We start from the raw sequence: 19866 nt of genomic DNA, 5'->3' as shown, positions 1-19866 counted from the left end.
GCATACTTTATGTGACATCAGGTTTCCAAAACATTTGCACACACTCAGCTCTTGTGAAATTAACTTCTCAGTGAATCAGACTGTTTATGTGTGTGGACAAACAGATGGAAAATCTGTTAGCTGAACCTTATTGCTCTGTGCTGATTCGTCAAATCTGATGTTGGGGTCTGACCACAGCAGTCTGAGTGAGGTTTGGGGGAGCAGCTACATCCCTGTGGTGGCAGTATTTGCTTTTGAACCCAGAACATTTTGAAATACACACAAACAAATTAGGATGAAGGTACTCATGTTTTCCTGGTGAATAGCTGTCTACACAGAGAAAGGCCCACTGCCAGATGTCTTCTCTACAACCAACCAGATGACAGTGATCCTCCGCACGGACAAGTCCTCAACTAGGAAGGGATTTCTTGCAAACTTCACCACTGGCTACCATCTCAGTAAGCATCTGAACCTTTGCATTTGAGAGGTTAAACCACTGGCCAAATGTATTACAGAAAACATGGAGAGTGCAAAGTGACTCTCAGCACTTGCTCAGCAGAAAAATGCAAATGTTAAAGAAAAAAAGGCTGGTTACTCATCTGTACTTTATATTTCCTGACAGGAAAAGTGATGGGTTTATTTCTTAGTGTAATTGGAGCAATGTCTAGATCATGTGCAACTCTGTGATATTATGTGGGAAATTGACTCATTATTTTGACCAAAATCTTTTTAGATGTTAAGAGGGCAAATACTAACTATTCCCTATTAAAGAAAAAAAAAAAGGCAAAACCAAAAAAAAAAAAAAAAAAAACCACCAAAAGAGGAAACCCAACCCAAAAGAAAACCAGGAAAAAGCATCACTTTTCAAATAATTTCATTGTGCCAATAAAGTGTGTTTAAATGCATTTGTAAAATATTTACTACTGATAACATGCACTAGAAGAGAAAACTGAACGTGGTAACTCTGATCAATATTTGTACTATGGTCCCTCTTGCATCTTTAAAATTTTGGTCTTCAGTGTGTGAATAATCTGAGAAGAACTAGTGTCTTAAATATTTGGACAGCAGTGCTTCTGGTTCCAGCCAGATCCCTTCTGAAAGGCTTTTGATTTTCTTGGGGACTGCAATTAGACTTGTCACTCATAATTCAGCAATCAACTCACCAAAATATGCAGAATGAAGCATAATGCAAATTACATGGAACAGTAATATGCTTAGCAGGACAAATAATTATACAAATTCTAGGCTACATCTTGACTGAATTAATTAGAGGCTTTGTATTACTTCTGTGGAAGTCTGACAGGAGAAAAACAGAGAAAGAAGAAGCAGTATTTATTGAGAGATGTGTGAAGTACCATGCACTTACCTGAACAGAAAGTCAACAAGGATCTAGGCTCTTTTTCTTACTTAAACTCTCAGAAATGGCAAGTTTCTCCCAGCTTGTTTAGCCAGTGGCAGATTTTTCATGGATTCAGAGTAGCAACAATAATATTACTTTTATTAATATTTTTAAAATCTTAACCTTTGGTCTAGATTTATAAAATTAACTCTGTTTAATCCCACTGTGCAAGACTGAGATGTTAGTTTAAAGACTGAGATGTTAGTTTAAATGTCCATATCACAGTTTTGCTACTTCTTGTTCTGCCTTCTCAATCACATTTGTTCGGTCCAACAACTCTCTGCCTTTTCTTTTTTAGCTGGTTCAGCATCTTCACTGGGCCAGCCTGGCCCATACTTTGTAAAATGAAAATTAAGCTTAGCAAGGCAGAATTCTCAGAGTTGCTACTGCCAGTTCTGGTTAAATATATTTTAAATGTTCCATTTGCAAAAGAATTATGCTTATTCATGATCTTTGCAGCCAAAGGAGAGAGACTAATATCATTAGTATGCAGGTTTAAGGACAAAAGGATTGTCAGTAAATAAATTAACTTTAAAAGAAAATCAGATTTTCTTTGTGTTATATTTTTTCTATGAAATATTGGTTTTTGGCAGGAAGAAATATAATAAAAACACTTTCAATTGAGAACTAAGTTCTGTCTAGTATCTGTCATTAGTTATGGACATTGAATGTGTGAAAATCATGTTTAAGCTTTTCATAAACCATATTCTCCTGCTTTCATTTGGTACAAACCATGCTGATTGCTGAATGAATCTTTTTATAAGAATATTAAAAATTCAGAAGTAAAGCAATTATCTTGCTTTAAGTAAGATTTCCAGATAATTAAATATTTCTGTCAGTATGTCCAGGAAGGTAAAGTAAACAATGTTTAAATTTCAATTTATGCCTGTATATTTCCTGTAATACAAATGAAGCCATTGAAAATACACCTTGGCCGCAGAAAGAGTTATAACTTTACATTTACTCTTTCCCTCATTTGCTTTTATTGTATAACTGATTCTGAAGTAGCTTAATCCTACTTTTATAAACACTTTCCTCATTCATTCAATTTACTTTTATTTCTCCCACCTTTCCCAACAAATACATTTCAGAGGGAGACTCTCAGCTCTCATTGCCTCTTTGCTCAAATGCTTGATTTGACAGAGCTTAAAGTCTCTAAAATTTGTGAGAGTGCTGAATATTTGAAAATTGAAATCATTAGTCACTTTTGACAGGATTTAACTTTTCACTCCCAGGTTTCAGTTGCAATGGAAGAACACTACTAACTGAGCAACACTAATTAGAGCAGAAAGTATAAGGCAGAGCACCACAGATTTTATTCTTAATTATCTTCTATTTATCTGAAAATTATCTTTATTTTGAAAGTGAGGTGGATGGAAATGGAAAGAAAAGGAAATCAAAGGCTCTTCATACTACCTACACAGTTTTCTACAGGTGAACTGTAAGATCTTCTGTGAACATCAACCTTCCTCACTACTACAGATTAATTTTCCTCTCTTGTTTCCCTTCAGGGCCTTGCACAGTTGATGAGCATCAGTGTGGTAGTGGGAAATGCATCCCATTGCACAACCTGTGTGACAACGTACCTCAGTGTGAAGATGGCTCTGACGAAGCAAAATGCAGTAAGGTTTCCTTCATACAAAGAAATCATAGAATAATTTATGTTGGGAAAGATTATTAAGATCATCAAGTCCAGCCATTAATCCAGCACTGCTAAGTTCACTGATAAGCCATGTCCCTCAGTGCTACATCTCCACATCTTTTAAATCCTTCCAAGGTTGGTGACTCCACCACTTCACAGGTTGACATGCTTAGCAGCCCTTTTGGTGAAGATATTTTTCCTAGTATCGAGCCCAGGCCATGCATATTTGTCAGGAATTGCCTAGGAAAACAGCCACAGAAGCTCAGCTGATGTAGACCACTGCAAATGCACACAGGCCATGCCAGTTTGCACAGCAGTACCTCGCTGAGTTTGTCAGGGCCAGCAAAACAGTCACTCTTCTGAGATAGTGTATGGAATCTGCTGAAGAACTCTGGAAAAGGTAGGAAGCTTCTCTGTGCTGAACAACTGTAGTTGTTTATAATGGCTTCAAAAGTAAGTGAAAACTCAACATATGCTTTTCTTCTGTATTCATTTTGTATTTCCAAATTATACTGGATTTTGCTGTAATTAATTAAGAGTTTCACAGCAGTAAAAATTCTGCAGTGCAGGGTAGAGGATAAACATGTTCTTGGTGGAAATTCCCAAATAGTTTTGTGGGTGTGAAGCCAAACTATTAACACACAGCACCCTCCAGCCCACCTGGACTCCATGGGGTGAATGGATGGAACAGTTTCAAAAGCAGCATCCATTGTTCACTGCTATTCCTTACTTCTCTGGTAAAGTGGTTCTTTCCAAAATGCATGTGTACACTATATTAATTCATTTTACACAGCAGGGAAATAAGATTCTTTAAAACAATAATTTAAATATAGGACTAATGGTAAAGTCATGTTTGGCCTAGCACTGCAGTTAAACTGTTCTTTCTGACAATCTACTTTGGAGGAGGATTTAAAAGTGGTCTTTAAGCTTAGCACAATTCCTTTGTTTTAAAGAGCTCTGCTAGGGATCAGATATGTTTAGATGTGTGCTGACAGTCAGCTGCTGATTTCAACATTTTTTTACATGCATATATATAAAAATATACATGGCATATGTAAATACATGTGGATAGATAGATAGATAGATAGATAGATAGATAGATAGATAGATAGATAGATAGATGGATGGATGGATGTCTGAAGACACAGATTCACTCCTCAAATTAGTGCCATTGGCTATTTTGTGGCAAACATATGCTTCCTTTAAAATGCTTAGAATACAATTCTCTTCAGTTTCTTCTTAACCAAAGAAAACTTGAATTTATTTTTCCAGTCATTGCTGAAGAAGATCTGAACAAGAAAACCATCACCTACATTAACATGACGTACATTTTCCCAAAGATTTATTTTGCCACTGATTGTCTATTACTTCATAACAAATTACCTCACATGAAAAGCCTGGGAGATTTGTTTCCAAAAAACCATTTAATCCAAACTTTGGCTAAATCGATCTGTTTCTTAAAAGAAAATGAAAATTCAATTAGAAGCTCTCACACTGAGTCTTCAAGTGTCCAAAAACCTTGCTCATTTTCCTGAAACCAATTTCAATGACTTATCAGAAGTGGCAACTTGAACTAGACAAACTGTCTTTTCAAATCTTCCAACTTCTGAAACTTCCAGGGACTGCAAAGAAATGCCAAAATTCTAAAATATATGATATCTGAATTAAGCAATTGTTGGATCATCAATGACTTTATTATTCCTTACCAATAATGTATTTGGAGAAGAACAGGGATCTGATGAGGAGAAAAGAAAAGGACTTAGAGTTGAAATTCTCTCAAGAAAAGAGGTGTCAAAAGTAATTTGGAGAAACCTTTCAGTGCATACAATTCCAAGATGTTTAAGAAGCTCAAAAATTTAATTTAATTTAATCTAAAATTTACCAGCAATTAATTAAATCACCTCTTTCATTCATGAACTCCAAGGTTCACAGAGGCATTTCTAAAAATCTAAATGTTTTATTTACTATGGTGGATACTTTATGTGAAAGCATTTTGGTGGAAAAAGATTTTTTTGCACAAGTAAGATTTTTAAAAAAATATATTTTGGAAAACAATGAATGTCAGTGCATTGAATGCTTTTCCCTGCTTCACAGTGGCAACACATGTAACCTGTCTGAAATGCAGCTGGAGCTGCTAAGACATGTATGAGACTCTGTTGAAATTCTTATCTATAAATCTAAGATTATATAATAAAATTCTTTTTTTACATACATGTGTATACATGAGATTCTGTTGGCCATATAGTCCAGCTTCCTTAGTCACTATGCCAATAGCATAAGACTTTTTACCAAAAAGTTAATGAGTTTCTGAATTCTTGTTCTGAATATTTTATTTTGGGAAAAGCTTTTATAGAAGGACTGTTTTTCAGTGAGCTTTAATTATTAGTATGAGTGTTTTAACCAAAACTGCAACAAAACAGTAGCAATTGGAACTGGAAATCTTTTTTTTTTTTTTTTTTGTCAACAAGCATTTTAACCTTATTTCCAGTCAGTATTACGGAGCATCATGGAACTAAGGCTTCACTCATTATATGGAAATTATATAATGCTGACTAAGAAAAAATGCATTGTTTAGAGTTAATGGAAAATGTACTGTTTATTGTCTATTTCTGAGACATTTGCAAAATACAAATTTTGGCAGAAATATAGGAAATAACAATAGCATTTCCTTCCTGTGGGAGCTCAACATCCTGGAGATGCTGGGTTTATTACCTCCATAATGCATTTTAAGTTTTTTTGTGTTCTTCATTGGCAATAATAAATCTCTTTATATCACATTTCTGTTTGCTTGGGACGGGGGAGGAAAGTGGTTTGCCACCTATCTAAAATGCTTGTGCCCATTCTGTTCTCCAGTGAGATTACTCAGTGGCTCTCTGAGCACCGAAGGGCTGGTACAGGCCAGGGTCGGGAGGACGTGGCACCTGGCATGTGCAGATGATTGGAGTGGAGAGATTGCAAGCAGTGTTTGCCAGCTGCTGGGGTTGGGGTGAGTGATAAATATTCATTGTCCTTTGTGACTTGTTTGCAGATTTGTTGAGTGTATATTGGCATTTTCCTCCTGATTTCACTGGTGTACTCTCCAAAAAAATGGCAAATGTATCTGTCTCTGTCAAGTGGAGTGCTTGGTGTGCCAGCAAATTTGAGAATGTGGCAAACCCTGTCTTGATGACATTCAGCACAGGATTGATGACTCTGAACATGGCAGGTTGGGCATGAAGATACATACTGGAGAACATTGGGAAAGCGTTATGGATGCATCACCCTTTTATCACTTTATGTCATCATTTCCATCTTCGCTTTCATAAGCATGGCTCAAGAGTAAAGCTGGAGCAAACAGCAGCCTTGGCTGCTCTGCTTTTGTAGTGCTGCTGATCATTCCAAGCAGAGATCATCGCTTGGATATTCTGCTAGAATAGAATGGAATTCTAGAATTCTGCTAGGTAGAATGGAATTTTGAGGTAGACTCAGAGCAGGGATGGAGTAGGGAAGTATATGGCAGTAAAATAGATTTCGCTTTAGTCCCTATTCAGAAGAATTTTCAGGGGAAACATGGGGATTGTTGAGTGCAGGGTGTTGCATTTTTCAATCTGTGGTAAAATTTATGGCCTAAATTTTGGCCTTACTTACATCATGTGCTACTCCACTTCCATCCATGAAATAATAATTAGTTTTCCTGCAGTGCTGAACCTTTTAGGGAATGTCACTCACCCAACTAATAATCAAACTAAATTCTGAGCTTGCAATTCATTATTTTGGTCTGTGACCAAAGAAAGATGCTTACAAATCCCCTTCTGATAAATGAATTGCAGAAATCACAGAGTTAGAATGACTTAGAAAAATATCCAAGTGTTATTTCAGAAATGCTTCTAATTGGATGAATGTCTGCTGGCTTTTTGAATTTTTTACTTTTTTCCTTTGGGTGAGTACTGAGTTTACATAAAAATCAGGTAGCTACATGCAGAAATCCTGTCTGTAATTTATGTATGCATACATGTAAGAACACACAAGCTATGTTTAAATGTGCTTCTGGTCAAATACCTTGTTTCTTAGAGTGGCCAGTGGCCTTTTCCTCTGATTCTTTCTGCCCCTGCCCTGCCTCCTTTCCCTTCTGGACAGAAGTAATTTTGTGGTCTACTGATTTAATTGACATATTTGATAAGCTTCAATAAGCTTTACCTTCCATGGTATTCTAACTTTTAAATATTAATTAATGCTTTTTTTCCCATAACATTCTGCAGCAATATTTTTCAGTGTGTCTCTATAAACTACTCAGGTGCACTTGCTCAAAGAGCTCCTATCAAGCTTCCTAGTTATTTTTTATAATTCCATTTCTCAGTTTATTACATACTCCCATTGTCTAGAAAAGATATTTCTAAACCTAACTTGTATCACATTTTTGTAACCTGGGTGCTACTGCAATTACAGCAAAGGACAAAATTCTCATATGGGTGTGCCTATATTTATGTATGTATTAATATATGAATATATATATATATATATATGTCTGTGTGTGTGTGTGTAACTTCTGTGAGCATCACACTATTCTGCTTTCCTTGAATCCACCTGTAGCAGCGTATTTCTTAATAAGCATCACCATATTTGTTACTAAATGGATGTTTGCAATAGCAGGTCCTGAGTAGGCTGTAGCTCATGCTCCTACACTGAATTACAACCTAGAATCATGTTTTATTAGAAAGACAGGCTAAAGTTCATCTAGGACAATTTAGTTTTACTATTAATTGCTTCTACATTTGCTAGTCTAACTTTCTGTTTAATTTATAAAAAGGACTGAGCTGATAGGAGTCCTGTATCATATCCTGATTATTTATGTACCTGGGCTACAAAGTGCAGTGTTCCTCACAGGTTCCAGTAAATCTCAGTGTGAATCCTTTTGTCTCCATTTTACAAATATGTGACTGTTGCATTTGTGATTTGTACCAAACAAGAAGCCAGTCTGGGGACATGCTCATTGTGCATCTACAAAATACACCTTAGGCAAATAATTGACAAATCTTCTTCATGAATCTGGGCTGCAAGAGGAGCAAATTGATGCTCTGGAGAAACCTGAAAGTAATCCTTTGCTCAGCTTGCACTTGTGGCTGTGTGCATCTGACAGCACTGCTAAAATCTGTTGTCAGCATCTTATTTCCTGGAACCAAGAAAAATCACACACTGAGCTTTTCACCATTGCATTGGGCAGATGCACAACAATCCTGTTTCCCTGGGACCAGAGCCAGCTGGGTCTTTGCTAAATTGTACCCAGGAATGGGGGTAGACCTGACAATTTTATCACACTTAAAAGTCCAACAAGAGTGAGAGTTTTTAGGCTTTGCTCTGCAACCTTTCATTCTATTTTCCTCATGAACTTGCAACATTCTTCAGGAGGAAATTAGTTCCTGGGAATACTTTGCCGGTCTCAGCAAAGTTCTTCATTATAGAGTTTGACTCTGCCTGCCTGGCTTGGCACTTCACTGCTCTCTCAGACTGTCTAAAAGCCCTTCCAGGCTGAGAAATGCAGCAGTAGTGACTTTTCCAGCAGGTGGATCATACAACTCTCCTGGTAGCTCAGCAGGGTTGTTGAACACCTCTTTACTTCACAGACAGCAGATTTGCAGGCAGATTCTAGACTTCATCCTGCCAGGAGAGTGAGATTTGCTGCACTTGAAGAGAAGGAACAGTGCAGGTGCTCCCTGTGCATTAAACCTGCAGGTGCTCCTTGTGTATGAAACAAATGTTCCCTTCTTGCTCCTGAGATGCTTAAGGTTAAAGAGCCAAATGGGAGGTTGTCATCCCCCCCAAAATTATTCAGTCTAACCACAGCTATCTTTATTCCCCATGCTTCCTCAAGGGAAAGCAAATATGTTTCATAGACATGTGTTCCAAACTGTCATTTGAAGTATCACGAAGTGCATGATGCAAAATAGACTATAAAGTAAATCTGGATAGGGGTTCTAAATGTCAAAACAATTTGTCTTACCAATAGTACAAAGAATTCTTACTTCAAAAAGCCATTGCTACCAAAAAAAAAAAAAAAAAAAAGTTAGTCGAAGAATAGACTAATTGATTCCTTTAAATTGACTACATGACCTTTAAAGGGGCCATCCAGCCCACACTGTTCTGTGATTCTGTGACTCTATGAATACACCCCACTCGTGATCAATAGCAAACATGACACTATTGACTTATTTCACAGCCACTCTGATTTCAACAGATCTATGAGGTGAAAATTAATTTTTTTTTACTCCATTAGATTCTTCATTATACAAAATATAATTTCATTTATTTCCTAGGCAATATAGTATAACTGCACCCCTGAAAAAAGCAAGACTGTGATACCCCAAGGTTCAGCTTTTACTGCCCTGTGTGGCATACTAAGTTCTAGCTCCATATATTTAAGAACTGGTATTTCAAGCCCTTCATTGTGGCCCAGAAAAACCAAACTAAATATTTACTGCTGTCAAAAGAATTACCTGATATGCCTTTCAATATTAATGTAGCATTAGAAATCTTAGACTAAGATGTAAGACTGGAAGTAAGAGACTCACATTTTAATCCAAATAAGTTACAAGCCCCAAAAATCCCCTGCTAAAGGGTCATTATTTGAGGAGAAGAAAAAAAAAGATTTAAAAGTTGGTGTTTATTCTATCACCATAATCATTTCTCAGATATTGCTCCACCGGTGGAATAGGGTATATATCTAAAAACATATATGTCTTTTTGTCCCAGGGATGCAAATATGTCATCAGCTGTATTATTCACTGGAGATGGCCCATTTGTCACCATCACCAAAGGAGGTAACCACAGCCTAATTTTTACAAAAAGGTGGGTACAGTGAGGTTTCTTCCTCATATAAATGATGTCTTTAAATGATGTGGTGATTATTTATGCGCTAATATATAGCTCAAATCCTAATTTACATCTCTATCCATTTACTGTGGAAATTATATGCTCTTTTATGAAAATATTTCTTATCTAGAAATCTCTACAGTATGAGTATATAATATAGTAGAATTAAGACTGCCTATATATAATAGAGAAGAATTAGGATGAAGCGGCATTCACCCATAGTTATAGAGTAGTTGTCAAGTAGGTTCTCTCTGTAATCAGCAGAGAAAAATAAGCTCTCCAAAATGTGATCCATCAAGGCATCTCTGTAAATATGATGAGTCACACTCTATCAGTCCTTTAACTTTATTGATATAGACTTTGGACACATTGAGGATTGCTAATTTAAGCCATCCACAGACAGGAATCTATATTTAAACAAACTATTCCCACTCAAAAAATGACTTCTGGATTTGTCTCCACCTTTACAAGTGAATCATTAGATGACATGATCCTCAGAATACATTTCATTCTATTCTAACCTTTCTCATTCAAAATAACTGCTGAAGGGATTCTGAAGGGACTAGAAACTGATAATTTCTTGTAGATTAAATGAAAATGTGATATTAGCCCAGGATTACATCCTCAGGAAATGGTGGGATTTACAACACAACTCCCAAGCAGAAAGGCTTGCCATCATCAGTTTAAAGAATTGTAATGACTTCAATTACTGTTTTCTGTCTATAAGAGGCTTTACTGTATAATTTTTTCTGGATTTCTACCAGAACACTGAGCCAGAAAATTACTGTCTAATTGCTAAAATGTTGAAACCATGTTGAGGACAGCAAGAGTCCATGTTCTTTCAGTTTCCCTTAATAAACATACCACAGTGACAAAGCAAGAGACATGTCTTAATTTTCTATGATCTATTATTTTGTCTACACAAAAAAAACCCTAAAAGTTATACATTTCATGTTCTAATTATACTCTGTTAACCCCATTTATCATTCTCATGGGTGGTGAAAGTACCTTAAACTAATGGAATATCAATGGAGACTATTTTTCCTTTTTTCTTGAGTGAATGTCTAAACCAGCATTGCCACAGGACATCTTGAAGAGCAGTAATAATTTAAAGATGTATTCTGTTAATACCTATTAAACACTAGAAGTGATTAAAGCAGGAGGAAATGGAATAAGTTCATTTATCTTAGTTGTATTTCTGTTGCAGAAATAGGTGTCTTCTCCCATGTTTCATCTGGACAGCTGATAGGAATCTTTTTGCAGGGTGACGCTATTGCAGATTCACACATGGGTTTTCTACATATAATGAATGCTAGAAAGATCACACAGATTTGATAATTTAAGCAACTGAATTCATTAACTGGTAATCCAATTATAAAATGCATTTCTCACATTGCCTTTTTTTTTTTTACTCAAGTGCATCCACCATTAGAACAAAGGAGGGTGCATATAATAATAGGGCTTGAAATCTGCAGTGACAGAGACAGCAAAAGAATTCTCTGGTGCCCTCAGGTAATGTGATTTTTGGCAGTATAGCTTTGTAAGAGCCCCAGATCCTGCCTTTAGATACATGTGAGCAGATTCCACAGGGACTAATTGGTTTTGCCAGTACAAAGTGGAGATCATGCTCACAGATATCCTAACCACTCCAGATTTCTGCCTGGCATGCTGCTTGACAGCTGACACTCAGAGAGGCACAGAGGAGGGTGTTCAGCACATGCCTCTGGCGCATTTTGGCCACTCCTGTGCAGACCAAGAGGCAGCTGAGAACTGTTGGGCTGAAGTGCAGGCAAGGAAATGCTCCTCCTGCTGGGAGCTAGCTCCACAAAGAAGAACAAGCAGAGGGAAATGCAGCAATTTCTGCTGAAGCAACCAACCAGTAGGTACTTGTGGCGGGTCAGGCAACTCCCTTTGCACTGAAAATGTAAAATTATAGGGACAAATCTGACACTTTGGTTGTTAGTTCAGGTAGTTTATGCATCTACCTATGAGAAAGCATAGAATTAGATAAAAGACCCACTGACTCTCCCATTGAAAGCGTAGGAGGGCAACATGGAAAAGAGTATTTAGTTGCTATGAAGTTGATGCAGAAGGTGGTTTTGGTTTCTTGCATTTTTGGTTTCTTAATATTTGTCTGGTTATGGATTTGGATACAGAACATGTATGTCACAGAAAACGGTTTTCACTTTTTAAATTACAGCTTTAAAATTACATACCTACCTTGAAGTGGAAAATGGCAATGTGGGACCATTCAGGGCCAGAGGAATATCTCATTTGCACCCCACTATAGTGAAGGTTTAACTGGGAGGTGGTGGGTGGTTCCCACTTCATTTCATGTCCCTCTGTGCCATTGGGAAATTACTGGGTCACATGTCACTCACAGCAGATAGCAAACTTTAGAGCAAGCACAGTGAGGGATACATCATTCCCTATCATGTTTAAAGTATCCTTCACCTACTCTATTTACAAATGGAATGTGGAAATGCTCTTGAAACAAACCATTGGCAGAGCTTGGCTTTTGATCTTCCCCTCATTCTCATTTCTGTGTGTATCAGATTTGAATTGCTAGCACGCACGCTGTCCCAAGTGTTTCAGAGTCATTACAGACTATGAACATAATATTAAAACCTCTGGGTATCAGAAATGCTTGAGCAGTTTTGATCTATGGTCTTGTGCTCTTCAGACTCTGGCTTTATATATTTGCTAAATAATTTCTAACCTAACATATGCAACTACAAATTTTACAGTAGCATTATTTTCTTAGTAAAATGATACAGGGATATAAAACTAACCTCTTAAATTCTTTGGCCACACTGATCTCTAGTGGTAAGGTATTGAAAACATCTCAAAAGGTAGGAAATATACCATAGGCAGCTATAACTTTATTGCAGATCTGTCTCAGGCAGATGAACCATTTCTCTAAAAGACAAGATGAGTCTACTTTTATTTCCAGAATATAAATGAATTCAGTGCCCACTGAAGAGGAATATGTACATTTAAAGTTGTAGAACATATAGTGTTGTATACTTATAATTAAAACATAGTTTAAACATATAGCATTAGTTATTATGCTTAACAGGCTGATACTGCTAAGTGAATATACTTTCATATATATGATTGTATAAATTTCTCTGTGTGTGCATGTATTTATATTTGACAGTCAGAGTTATCTGGTGTGCAGATACTTGTGATTTAATTGCATTTTCATTCTAGAGAACACTGTTGGGACAACCTGGTGGTTCATCTGCAGTGTAACATTCAGTGTAAGTACACAGAATCCAGGAATATTTCACAGGGAGATCAAATTGTTCAGACCATAAAGCCAAATGTTTATGGCTGAAATGGAAAGGTTAGGGAATGGACTATAGAAGCTATACTCATAAATGATATAAACAGAGGAAAATTTAGTCTTCACTTGATTTCAGTGTTAAGTGTACACTAGAGAGAGATCTGTAGTGAAAATATCTATAAAATAAATGTATAAAAATTCCAGAAGATCTGAGGAAAGAAAATATCTAAATCCAACTTAGACAGTTGCATCTTGATTTCAGCTATAAAAACCCAAACTTTTTCCCATGGTATTTTTGAATAGCAGTTCAGATTCTACAAAGCCTTGTTTTTCCCTAGAAAATGGACTAGTCTAAAAAAATGTTACATCCCTTCAATTTTTTTTTATTTGATTTTATTTTGCTTTATCTTAGCTTGTGGAAAACACCTGGTAACTGAGAACAATGGAACAAGAATTGTAGGTGGAAATGATGCCAGAAGAGAGGCTTGGCCCTGGATAGTTTCACTCCATTTTAATTTCCAACCCGTTTGTGGAGCTTCCCTTGTCAGTGACGAGTGGCTGGTGACAGCAGCACACTGTGTCTATGGGTAAAGTTCTCTTATGTGCAAATTCACTAAGGAGGCATCAGATTGTGAACAAATTGTGACACTGATATGAAAAATTAACAACTAACTACTGGTTTAATTACTGTGCTTTGAATCACTTGTAGGCTCAGCTGAAAGCTCCTTTACTTCCTGGTAAATCCTCAGTCCTTACTTTAATGCAGAGAATTGTGGAAACCAAGCAGCATTTCCTGAACAAAAAGGAAGTGCACTTTAAATGCATGGTATTAATACTGAGCATTGGTACTTAATCCATAATTATTGTGGGCCTCCATAAATTAGGTGAATCCCTCTACCAGTGGTATAAAAGGTGACATCATATCCCACAAATTAAACCCAGCATTCCTCCTACATATTATCCTGGATTGATCAAGATTTACTGTGCCTCACTGGAATGACTCTTGATTTATGTGCATTGATTAGGCAATAGTGGATATCCTGTCTGTGGTGAAATTTGTACCATTCGAAGTGATGCACCCTGAAATATTTTGTAGGATTTGCTTTCATAATATCTGCAATAAATACAGATGTTGTAAAAGACATATAGAAACTAGAATGGCAAAATAAAAAAATTAGAGCAGAGCTTTCACTACAAACAGCTAAATGGTAAGGCAGTGGAGACTATGCCAAAATCCTAACTCTGACTCATGGCATGACAAACACTACATTACACACAAAGGCACTAAAATGAAAAGGATTAAATCCTCTTAGTTTCCACACAGTAAATACACGATTGTCTCCTACTTCCTCTTCACTTGAATCACCTTATTATTTTCAACTAAATCAAATTTTATCATCTTGCCTTTGCTAGAATTTTCCTAAATTGAAGCATGCAGTTTCACACCTTTTAAACATTTAACTTGGACACTCGTAGTTTAGAACAAAAGAACATCTTGATGTCAAACCATTGAACAGAAACCAATTCAGTCCAATAATCAGGCTGAAAATGTACTTTTTAAACCATAAAGTGATTGATTAAAAATCAGAAAATATTTAAGTTCTCTGATGAACACAGCCTCAAACCAGCAGATTATGCCATATTTTGTTTTAGCATATCCTCTTTGACTGAGATTAAAAACTGAGGGACTAGTTTTCTGAGTCTGTGAGCTGCAGCATTTCCAGCATCTCAGACCTCTTACTCCTTAGACATTCCATTACAATTTTCTAACTGACCAATATTAATTGCCAGCAGTCAGCAGCATTCTTCATAGTGTTTAAAAAGCCATGGTAATGTAGTTAATGTATTTTCCTCCTCTGCACCACCATCTGATTAATTCATTATAAAGAATGCATTATAAGCTCACCATAAAAAAATCAGCAACGCATATTTGCAGTGTGGATGTTTAAGACAGTGACACTCACGGAATTCTAAGCACATCTACCCTGTTGTATTTATTTGACAAAATATGCAAATGATACGGATTACCACGAGGCTAGATATCAGCATTTTATCTGACACATATTTTTCAAGACTTCCATTAATCATTCCTAATTGTGAATACTCTCTTTGCAACTTCCAGGAGACAGCTGAAGCCATCCCGCTGGCGGGCGGCTCTCGGCTTGTACAGCCAGGCAGACCTGGCACAGCCTCCAACAGTGGTCCAAAACATTGACAGGATAATTATAAACCCTCATTATGTGAGGGAAACAAAAGACAGTGATATTGCTCTGATACACCTTCAACACAAAGTGCAGTACACAGGTGAGTTTTTGTTTTCCCAAAAGACCCGTTTATTCCCATTTATTCGGTTCTGCAGAACAGTGCTAAGCATATGAGGGTGGTGGGGAGTCTGCTCAGTAATTCCTGGATATCTTGGCAAAAAGTGGGTTTGAATCAATGAATGTTTTCTGGTATGGCTTCATAAAAACCTGAACACAGGGAAGAGGCTGAAGTTGATTACCTGTTTCTCATTCACAGATTACATACAACCTATCTGCCTACCAGAAAAAGATCAACAGTTTTCACCAGGAATTAACTGCTCCATTGCTGGTTGGGGTAGTATTAGGAATGAAGGTGGGTCACCTGCTTGGAAAATTCTGACAAGCATGTAGCTGTGAGGGGGGATTGTTCCTATTCCACAGGAGTTGCTAAGGTCAAATAGTTTAGGGAGCTACTCTTCCACATGAAAATTTAAGAGCTATCCTATTCCACTGTTCCTTCTCTGAAACAAAATGATACTTATATCTCTTAGAAGAAAACAAGCAGATCTAAGTTCATCAGGCTATGAAGAAAGCTTCTTACATCCACTTAGAAGTTATGATGACTACTTTTCTCGACATGAAATATGTACATCTCAGTTGCAGATATTGGGTGGGGGAAGAGGAAGATTAGTCTTTCTGACAATGTGCAAATGATTTTCCCCAGAAGTCAAGAAAACTGACTGCAGTGTGAAGTGTATGTTCTGCTTGTATGTCATATGCTCCAGATTTGGAGTCTCTCTGAAATAATAAACATGCCATTTCACTTCCACAGTTGAATACATTGACTTCTACATTAAATTGCATTTAAAATTTCAGAAAGGAATTAATAAAGATTTTTTTAAAAAACCTTAAATATCCAAAGTTACACAATGAATAGTGAGGAAATGCTAGACAACCCATGTTCCTATGCCTTTAATCATCCCTTAGATCTCCCCACAGTGAGTTCATAGTCATTGATTTTAGTAATCTTGATTCAATTATAACCAAATTCAGTTCCATTACAAAAATGAAAGACAGAATTCAGTTAATGAGCCCTGTTTAATCAGAGACTGTGTTACAGGGGCATAAGCCTGAGTAGTACAGCAGTAAGGCAGGGATTCCTGCTGCTCAGGAGTGTGCTGAGCATGCTGGAACAGGAACAAAACCATCAGTGTTCCCAGTGGGATGCACGTATTTAATGCTGCAGGTAAATGTACTTTGTATTTTCATCAGGTCCCTCTTCAAATATATTGCAAGAAGCAGAGGTCCCTCTCCTTTCCAATGAAAAATGCCAGCAATGGATGCCAAAGTACAATATTACTGAGAATATGCTCTGTGCAGGATATGACATGGGAGGAATAGATTCCTGCCAGGTAAGTAGAAGCAACTAATTTCCACTGCTGGCAGAAACCTCATCTAGTTATTGAATAAAACTCTCCCTGATCCTTCACTCCTGAAAAACAGAACAATCCCTGTCCATTAATGTAACTTCTACTCATGGTCCTTTGCCCATTTAATAATTTATCAGAATACAAGTTTAAATTTTTTTGTGTGTGTGTCAACTTGGCATAAACAATCATGGAGGGAGATAAATATGAGGACTGGGAATTTTTTGCACTAGGCTTTGAATAATTCCTGCTGAGTAATTCCATGAAAGAGAGAGGCACATACTTAGAGAAATGCAGAGAACAGAGAAATAACTACCAAATAGACTGAAGTCTCAGAAATCCTTCATTATGGGAAAGAGAGATAGCAAAGCTGCTTTTCCCCAGAATCTGTTCACTCTGGAGACCTTTCCCAAGCAGACACCACAGTATTTCAGAGAGGCTGCCTTTCTGCACTGATACATGTTCGTGTGGGTTTAGTTTTTATCCATTCCAGCTCTCTTTATAACTTGCTGCTTCTCTTTGAGAATACCCTCAGAGGTGGCTGCCACATGATTTTTCTTCCAGCGATATGGAGTCTGTGGCATGGAGACTGGCTGGCTTCCCTCAAGGCTGATAAGGAACATTCTCACATAAGTCCTATTGCCTTGCCTTAGCAAACTAAGCCTTCACCACCTGCCCTGACTTAGCCCAGTTTAGTCTAGAACAAGGATTCTATTCAAGCCTAATGTCCTTTCCCCTCATGGTTTTCCTCTTTCCCTTTTTCTTTATGAACCTTATACTGAACAAAATCAAAAAAACAAAACAGCAACAACAAAAAGAAACCCAAAACAAAACAAAAACCAATTTTGTTTAGGACCACAGGCTGATGGAGAGTACAAGTGACCAGCACTGTGATCAATGACCAGTCAGCCATGAGCAAAGATAAACAACTGATTCCTGATAGCACATCCCCCTTTAGGCTGCTGTCACAGCCTTTCACATTCTGGGATGCCCTAGGGTTATGGGCAGAAGTATTTTAATGGCTGTGTCCTTGCAGAATTCTCTGGTAGAGATCCATTCACAGGGCCTGGAGAAGACACAATTAATACTGGTTCAACTAACTCGATAGACAATGAAAAATAGTAATTGTTTTCTTTCTCATCAAAACAAGACACCCACGGCTGACTCATTCCCACTCAAGCTAAATCAAATTCAGTCTCTATTACAATGCTATGTCTACTAAACTATTGAAAAGGAGGTGAGAGAAAAGAACACCTCTTCTGGCAATCTTGTTATTTTGTTCTCTAAAGTTGAAGCTGTGGAAACTCTGGGGTGACTGAAAATAGAACTGTGTTTTGGCTGAATGTATTCAACTGAAAAAATCCTCCACATTTACCAGGGCTTTGTGAAATGTGAATGGCTGAACATAAAAGAAGTAAGATTAAAAAAAAAAAAAAAAAACTCTCTTGAGGTATTTCTGTATGGAAGTCCTGTATTGGAAGATTGATGACAGCTTAACCTCACATCATTTAAAAAATAAAGAAAAAAAGAAATGGATAATATCAATTTTGGTTTTTTTTCACATGGAAATATTCATATTGATCTCACTTCCTGGTGCTCAGGGCATACAGGGATAGAGCATCTATGATTATGGAACAAGATGAACAACCATCATAAACAGGCTCTGCCTGAGAGTTGACACTGTTCACTTTTAACTTTTGAATTTGTCATTGCAGGGGGATTCAGGTGGTCCTCTGACATTTGAAGAGGGGGACAAGTGGTTTTTGGTTGGTGTGACATCATTTGGAGAAAAGTGTGCACTTCCCCAGCGACCAGGAGTGTATGTTCGAGTCACCATGTTTGTGGACTGGATCAAAACCATCATCTATTAGCTTGATATTTTTTATTATAGCAATGGAGTTCAGATGTAAGACATTGCATAATGATGTGAACTAGGCTGCCATTTCAATCTCACAGAGAAACAAAATAGACACGTAAATCTTGGTGAGGAAAACATTGGTAACTTCTGTTTGTCAATAAGACCCATTTCCAAGTGAGCACAAGATTTCAAAAGAGATGCTGTGGTTTTGTTAATAAATAGTTTTGTCATTTTACTTTTTCTTTTATATAGGATCTTAGGAAAACAGATTCTTTGAACACCAGTGCATTAAATGCACAGTGGAGGTTTTATGAAGCACAGGCAATAAAAAAATGTTTGCAAACTGTAAATGCTGTAGTGGAAAAGAATCAAAATTGTTAATATCAGGTGAAATATTACCTGGTTTATGTTTTTACATTGTGTTTTTCAATGTGCAATTTCACATTAATGCAGAGTCAACTCTTCCAGCAATCTCTCTGCATATCAAAGTGAAGGTGTATGTCCTCTCTTTGAACTGGGCTCATGGGAGCTCCTCTGCCTTGCCTATTACAAAAGGCTCTGGAGTGAGGTTTATGGGTTGTGTAGAAAGGCTGACCACGGATCATGATGCTTTCTAATGAGCAAACTGAATGTCAGCCAAATGTTCTCTCTTGTGTAATGTGTTTGGAATTAATAGAGTTAAAAAAGGATTGAATAAAGCTTTTTAGTTTTCTTTCTAGGCAAGTGTTTGGCAATTATTCAAACAATTACAGAGATGTGTTTTTCCACACCCAACCACTGACTCACAAAACTGCAACTTCTCATAAAAAATGATGTTTCTAAAAACGTTTGACAATAATGAGTACCGGTTCTCCCTCAAGAATAATAGTGTTTCCATATTACATGTTTTTTCTGTACTGGTGATTTTTAATATATATTTTGTGTTTTGTAAAAAAAACACCAGGGTATCCCATTGCAGCATTCTAAAGAGGAAAGAGTATGAAAACTAAAATAAGGAGTTTATCTCCTTGAGCTCTTTTATAAATCAGTTTATATTAAAATATAATTACTTACTTGTTCAAATGCCTTAAATTCTATGGTATTTCATGATGCACTTCTTTATTTCTATTTTCACACCAATGTAGGACTTTATTGTATTTATCATTCCACAGTACCCAAACTACAAAATGCATTCTCACTTCCT

The 19866-nt window shown here is 36.9% G+C and overlaps 1 protein-coding gene across 1 annotated transcript in view; it reads left to right on the top strand.

The window, feature by feature from the left end:
• Window positions 1–19194, top strand: part of TMPRSS15 (transmembrane serine protease 15) — a 54556-nt gene extending 35362 nt beyond the window's left edge. Inside the window, exons 18-27 of the mRNA XM_059870234.1 lie at window positions 306–437; window positions 2890–3000; window positions 5874–6006; window positions 9747–9842; window positions 13080–13129; window positions 13568–13742; window positions 15278–15459; window positions 15676–15771; window positions 16671–16810; window positions 18541–19194. Of these exons, the coding sequence (XP_059726217.1) occupies window positions 306–437; window positions 2890–3000; window positions 5874–6006; window positions 9747–9842; window positions 13080–13129; window positions 13568–13742; window positions 15278–15459; window positions 15676–15771; window positions 16671–16810; window positions 18541–18696 (1271 nt within the window). The 3' untranslated portion in view covers window positions 18697–19194. The remainder of the gene's footprint in view (window positions 1–305; window positions 438–2889; window positions 3001–5873; window positions 6007–9746; window positions 9843–13079; window positions 13130–13567; window positions 13743–15277; window positions 15460–15675; window positions 15772–16670; window positions 16811–18540) is intronic.
• The last annotated feature ends 672 nt before the right edge of the window (window positions 19195–19866 follow it).

The sequence above is a fragment of the Haemorhous mexicanus genome, chromosome 2, assembly GCF_027477595.1.
Source record: "Haemorhous mexicanus isolate bHaeMex1 chromosome 2, bHaeMex1.pri, whole genome shotgun sequence".
Lineage (NCBI taxonomy): Eukaryota > Metazoa > Chordata > Aves > Passeriformes > Fringillidae > Haemorhous > Haemorhous mexicanus.
Note: the sequence above shows the minus strand (reverse complement) of the source record. Positions and strands in the feature narration are given on the sequence as shown.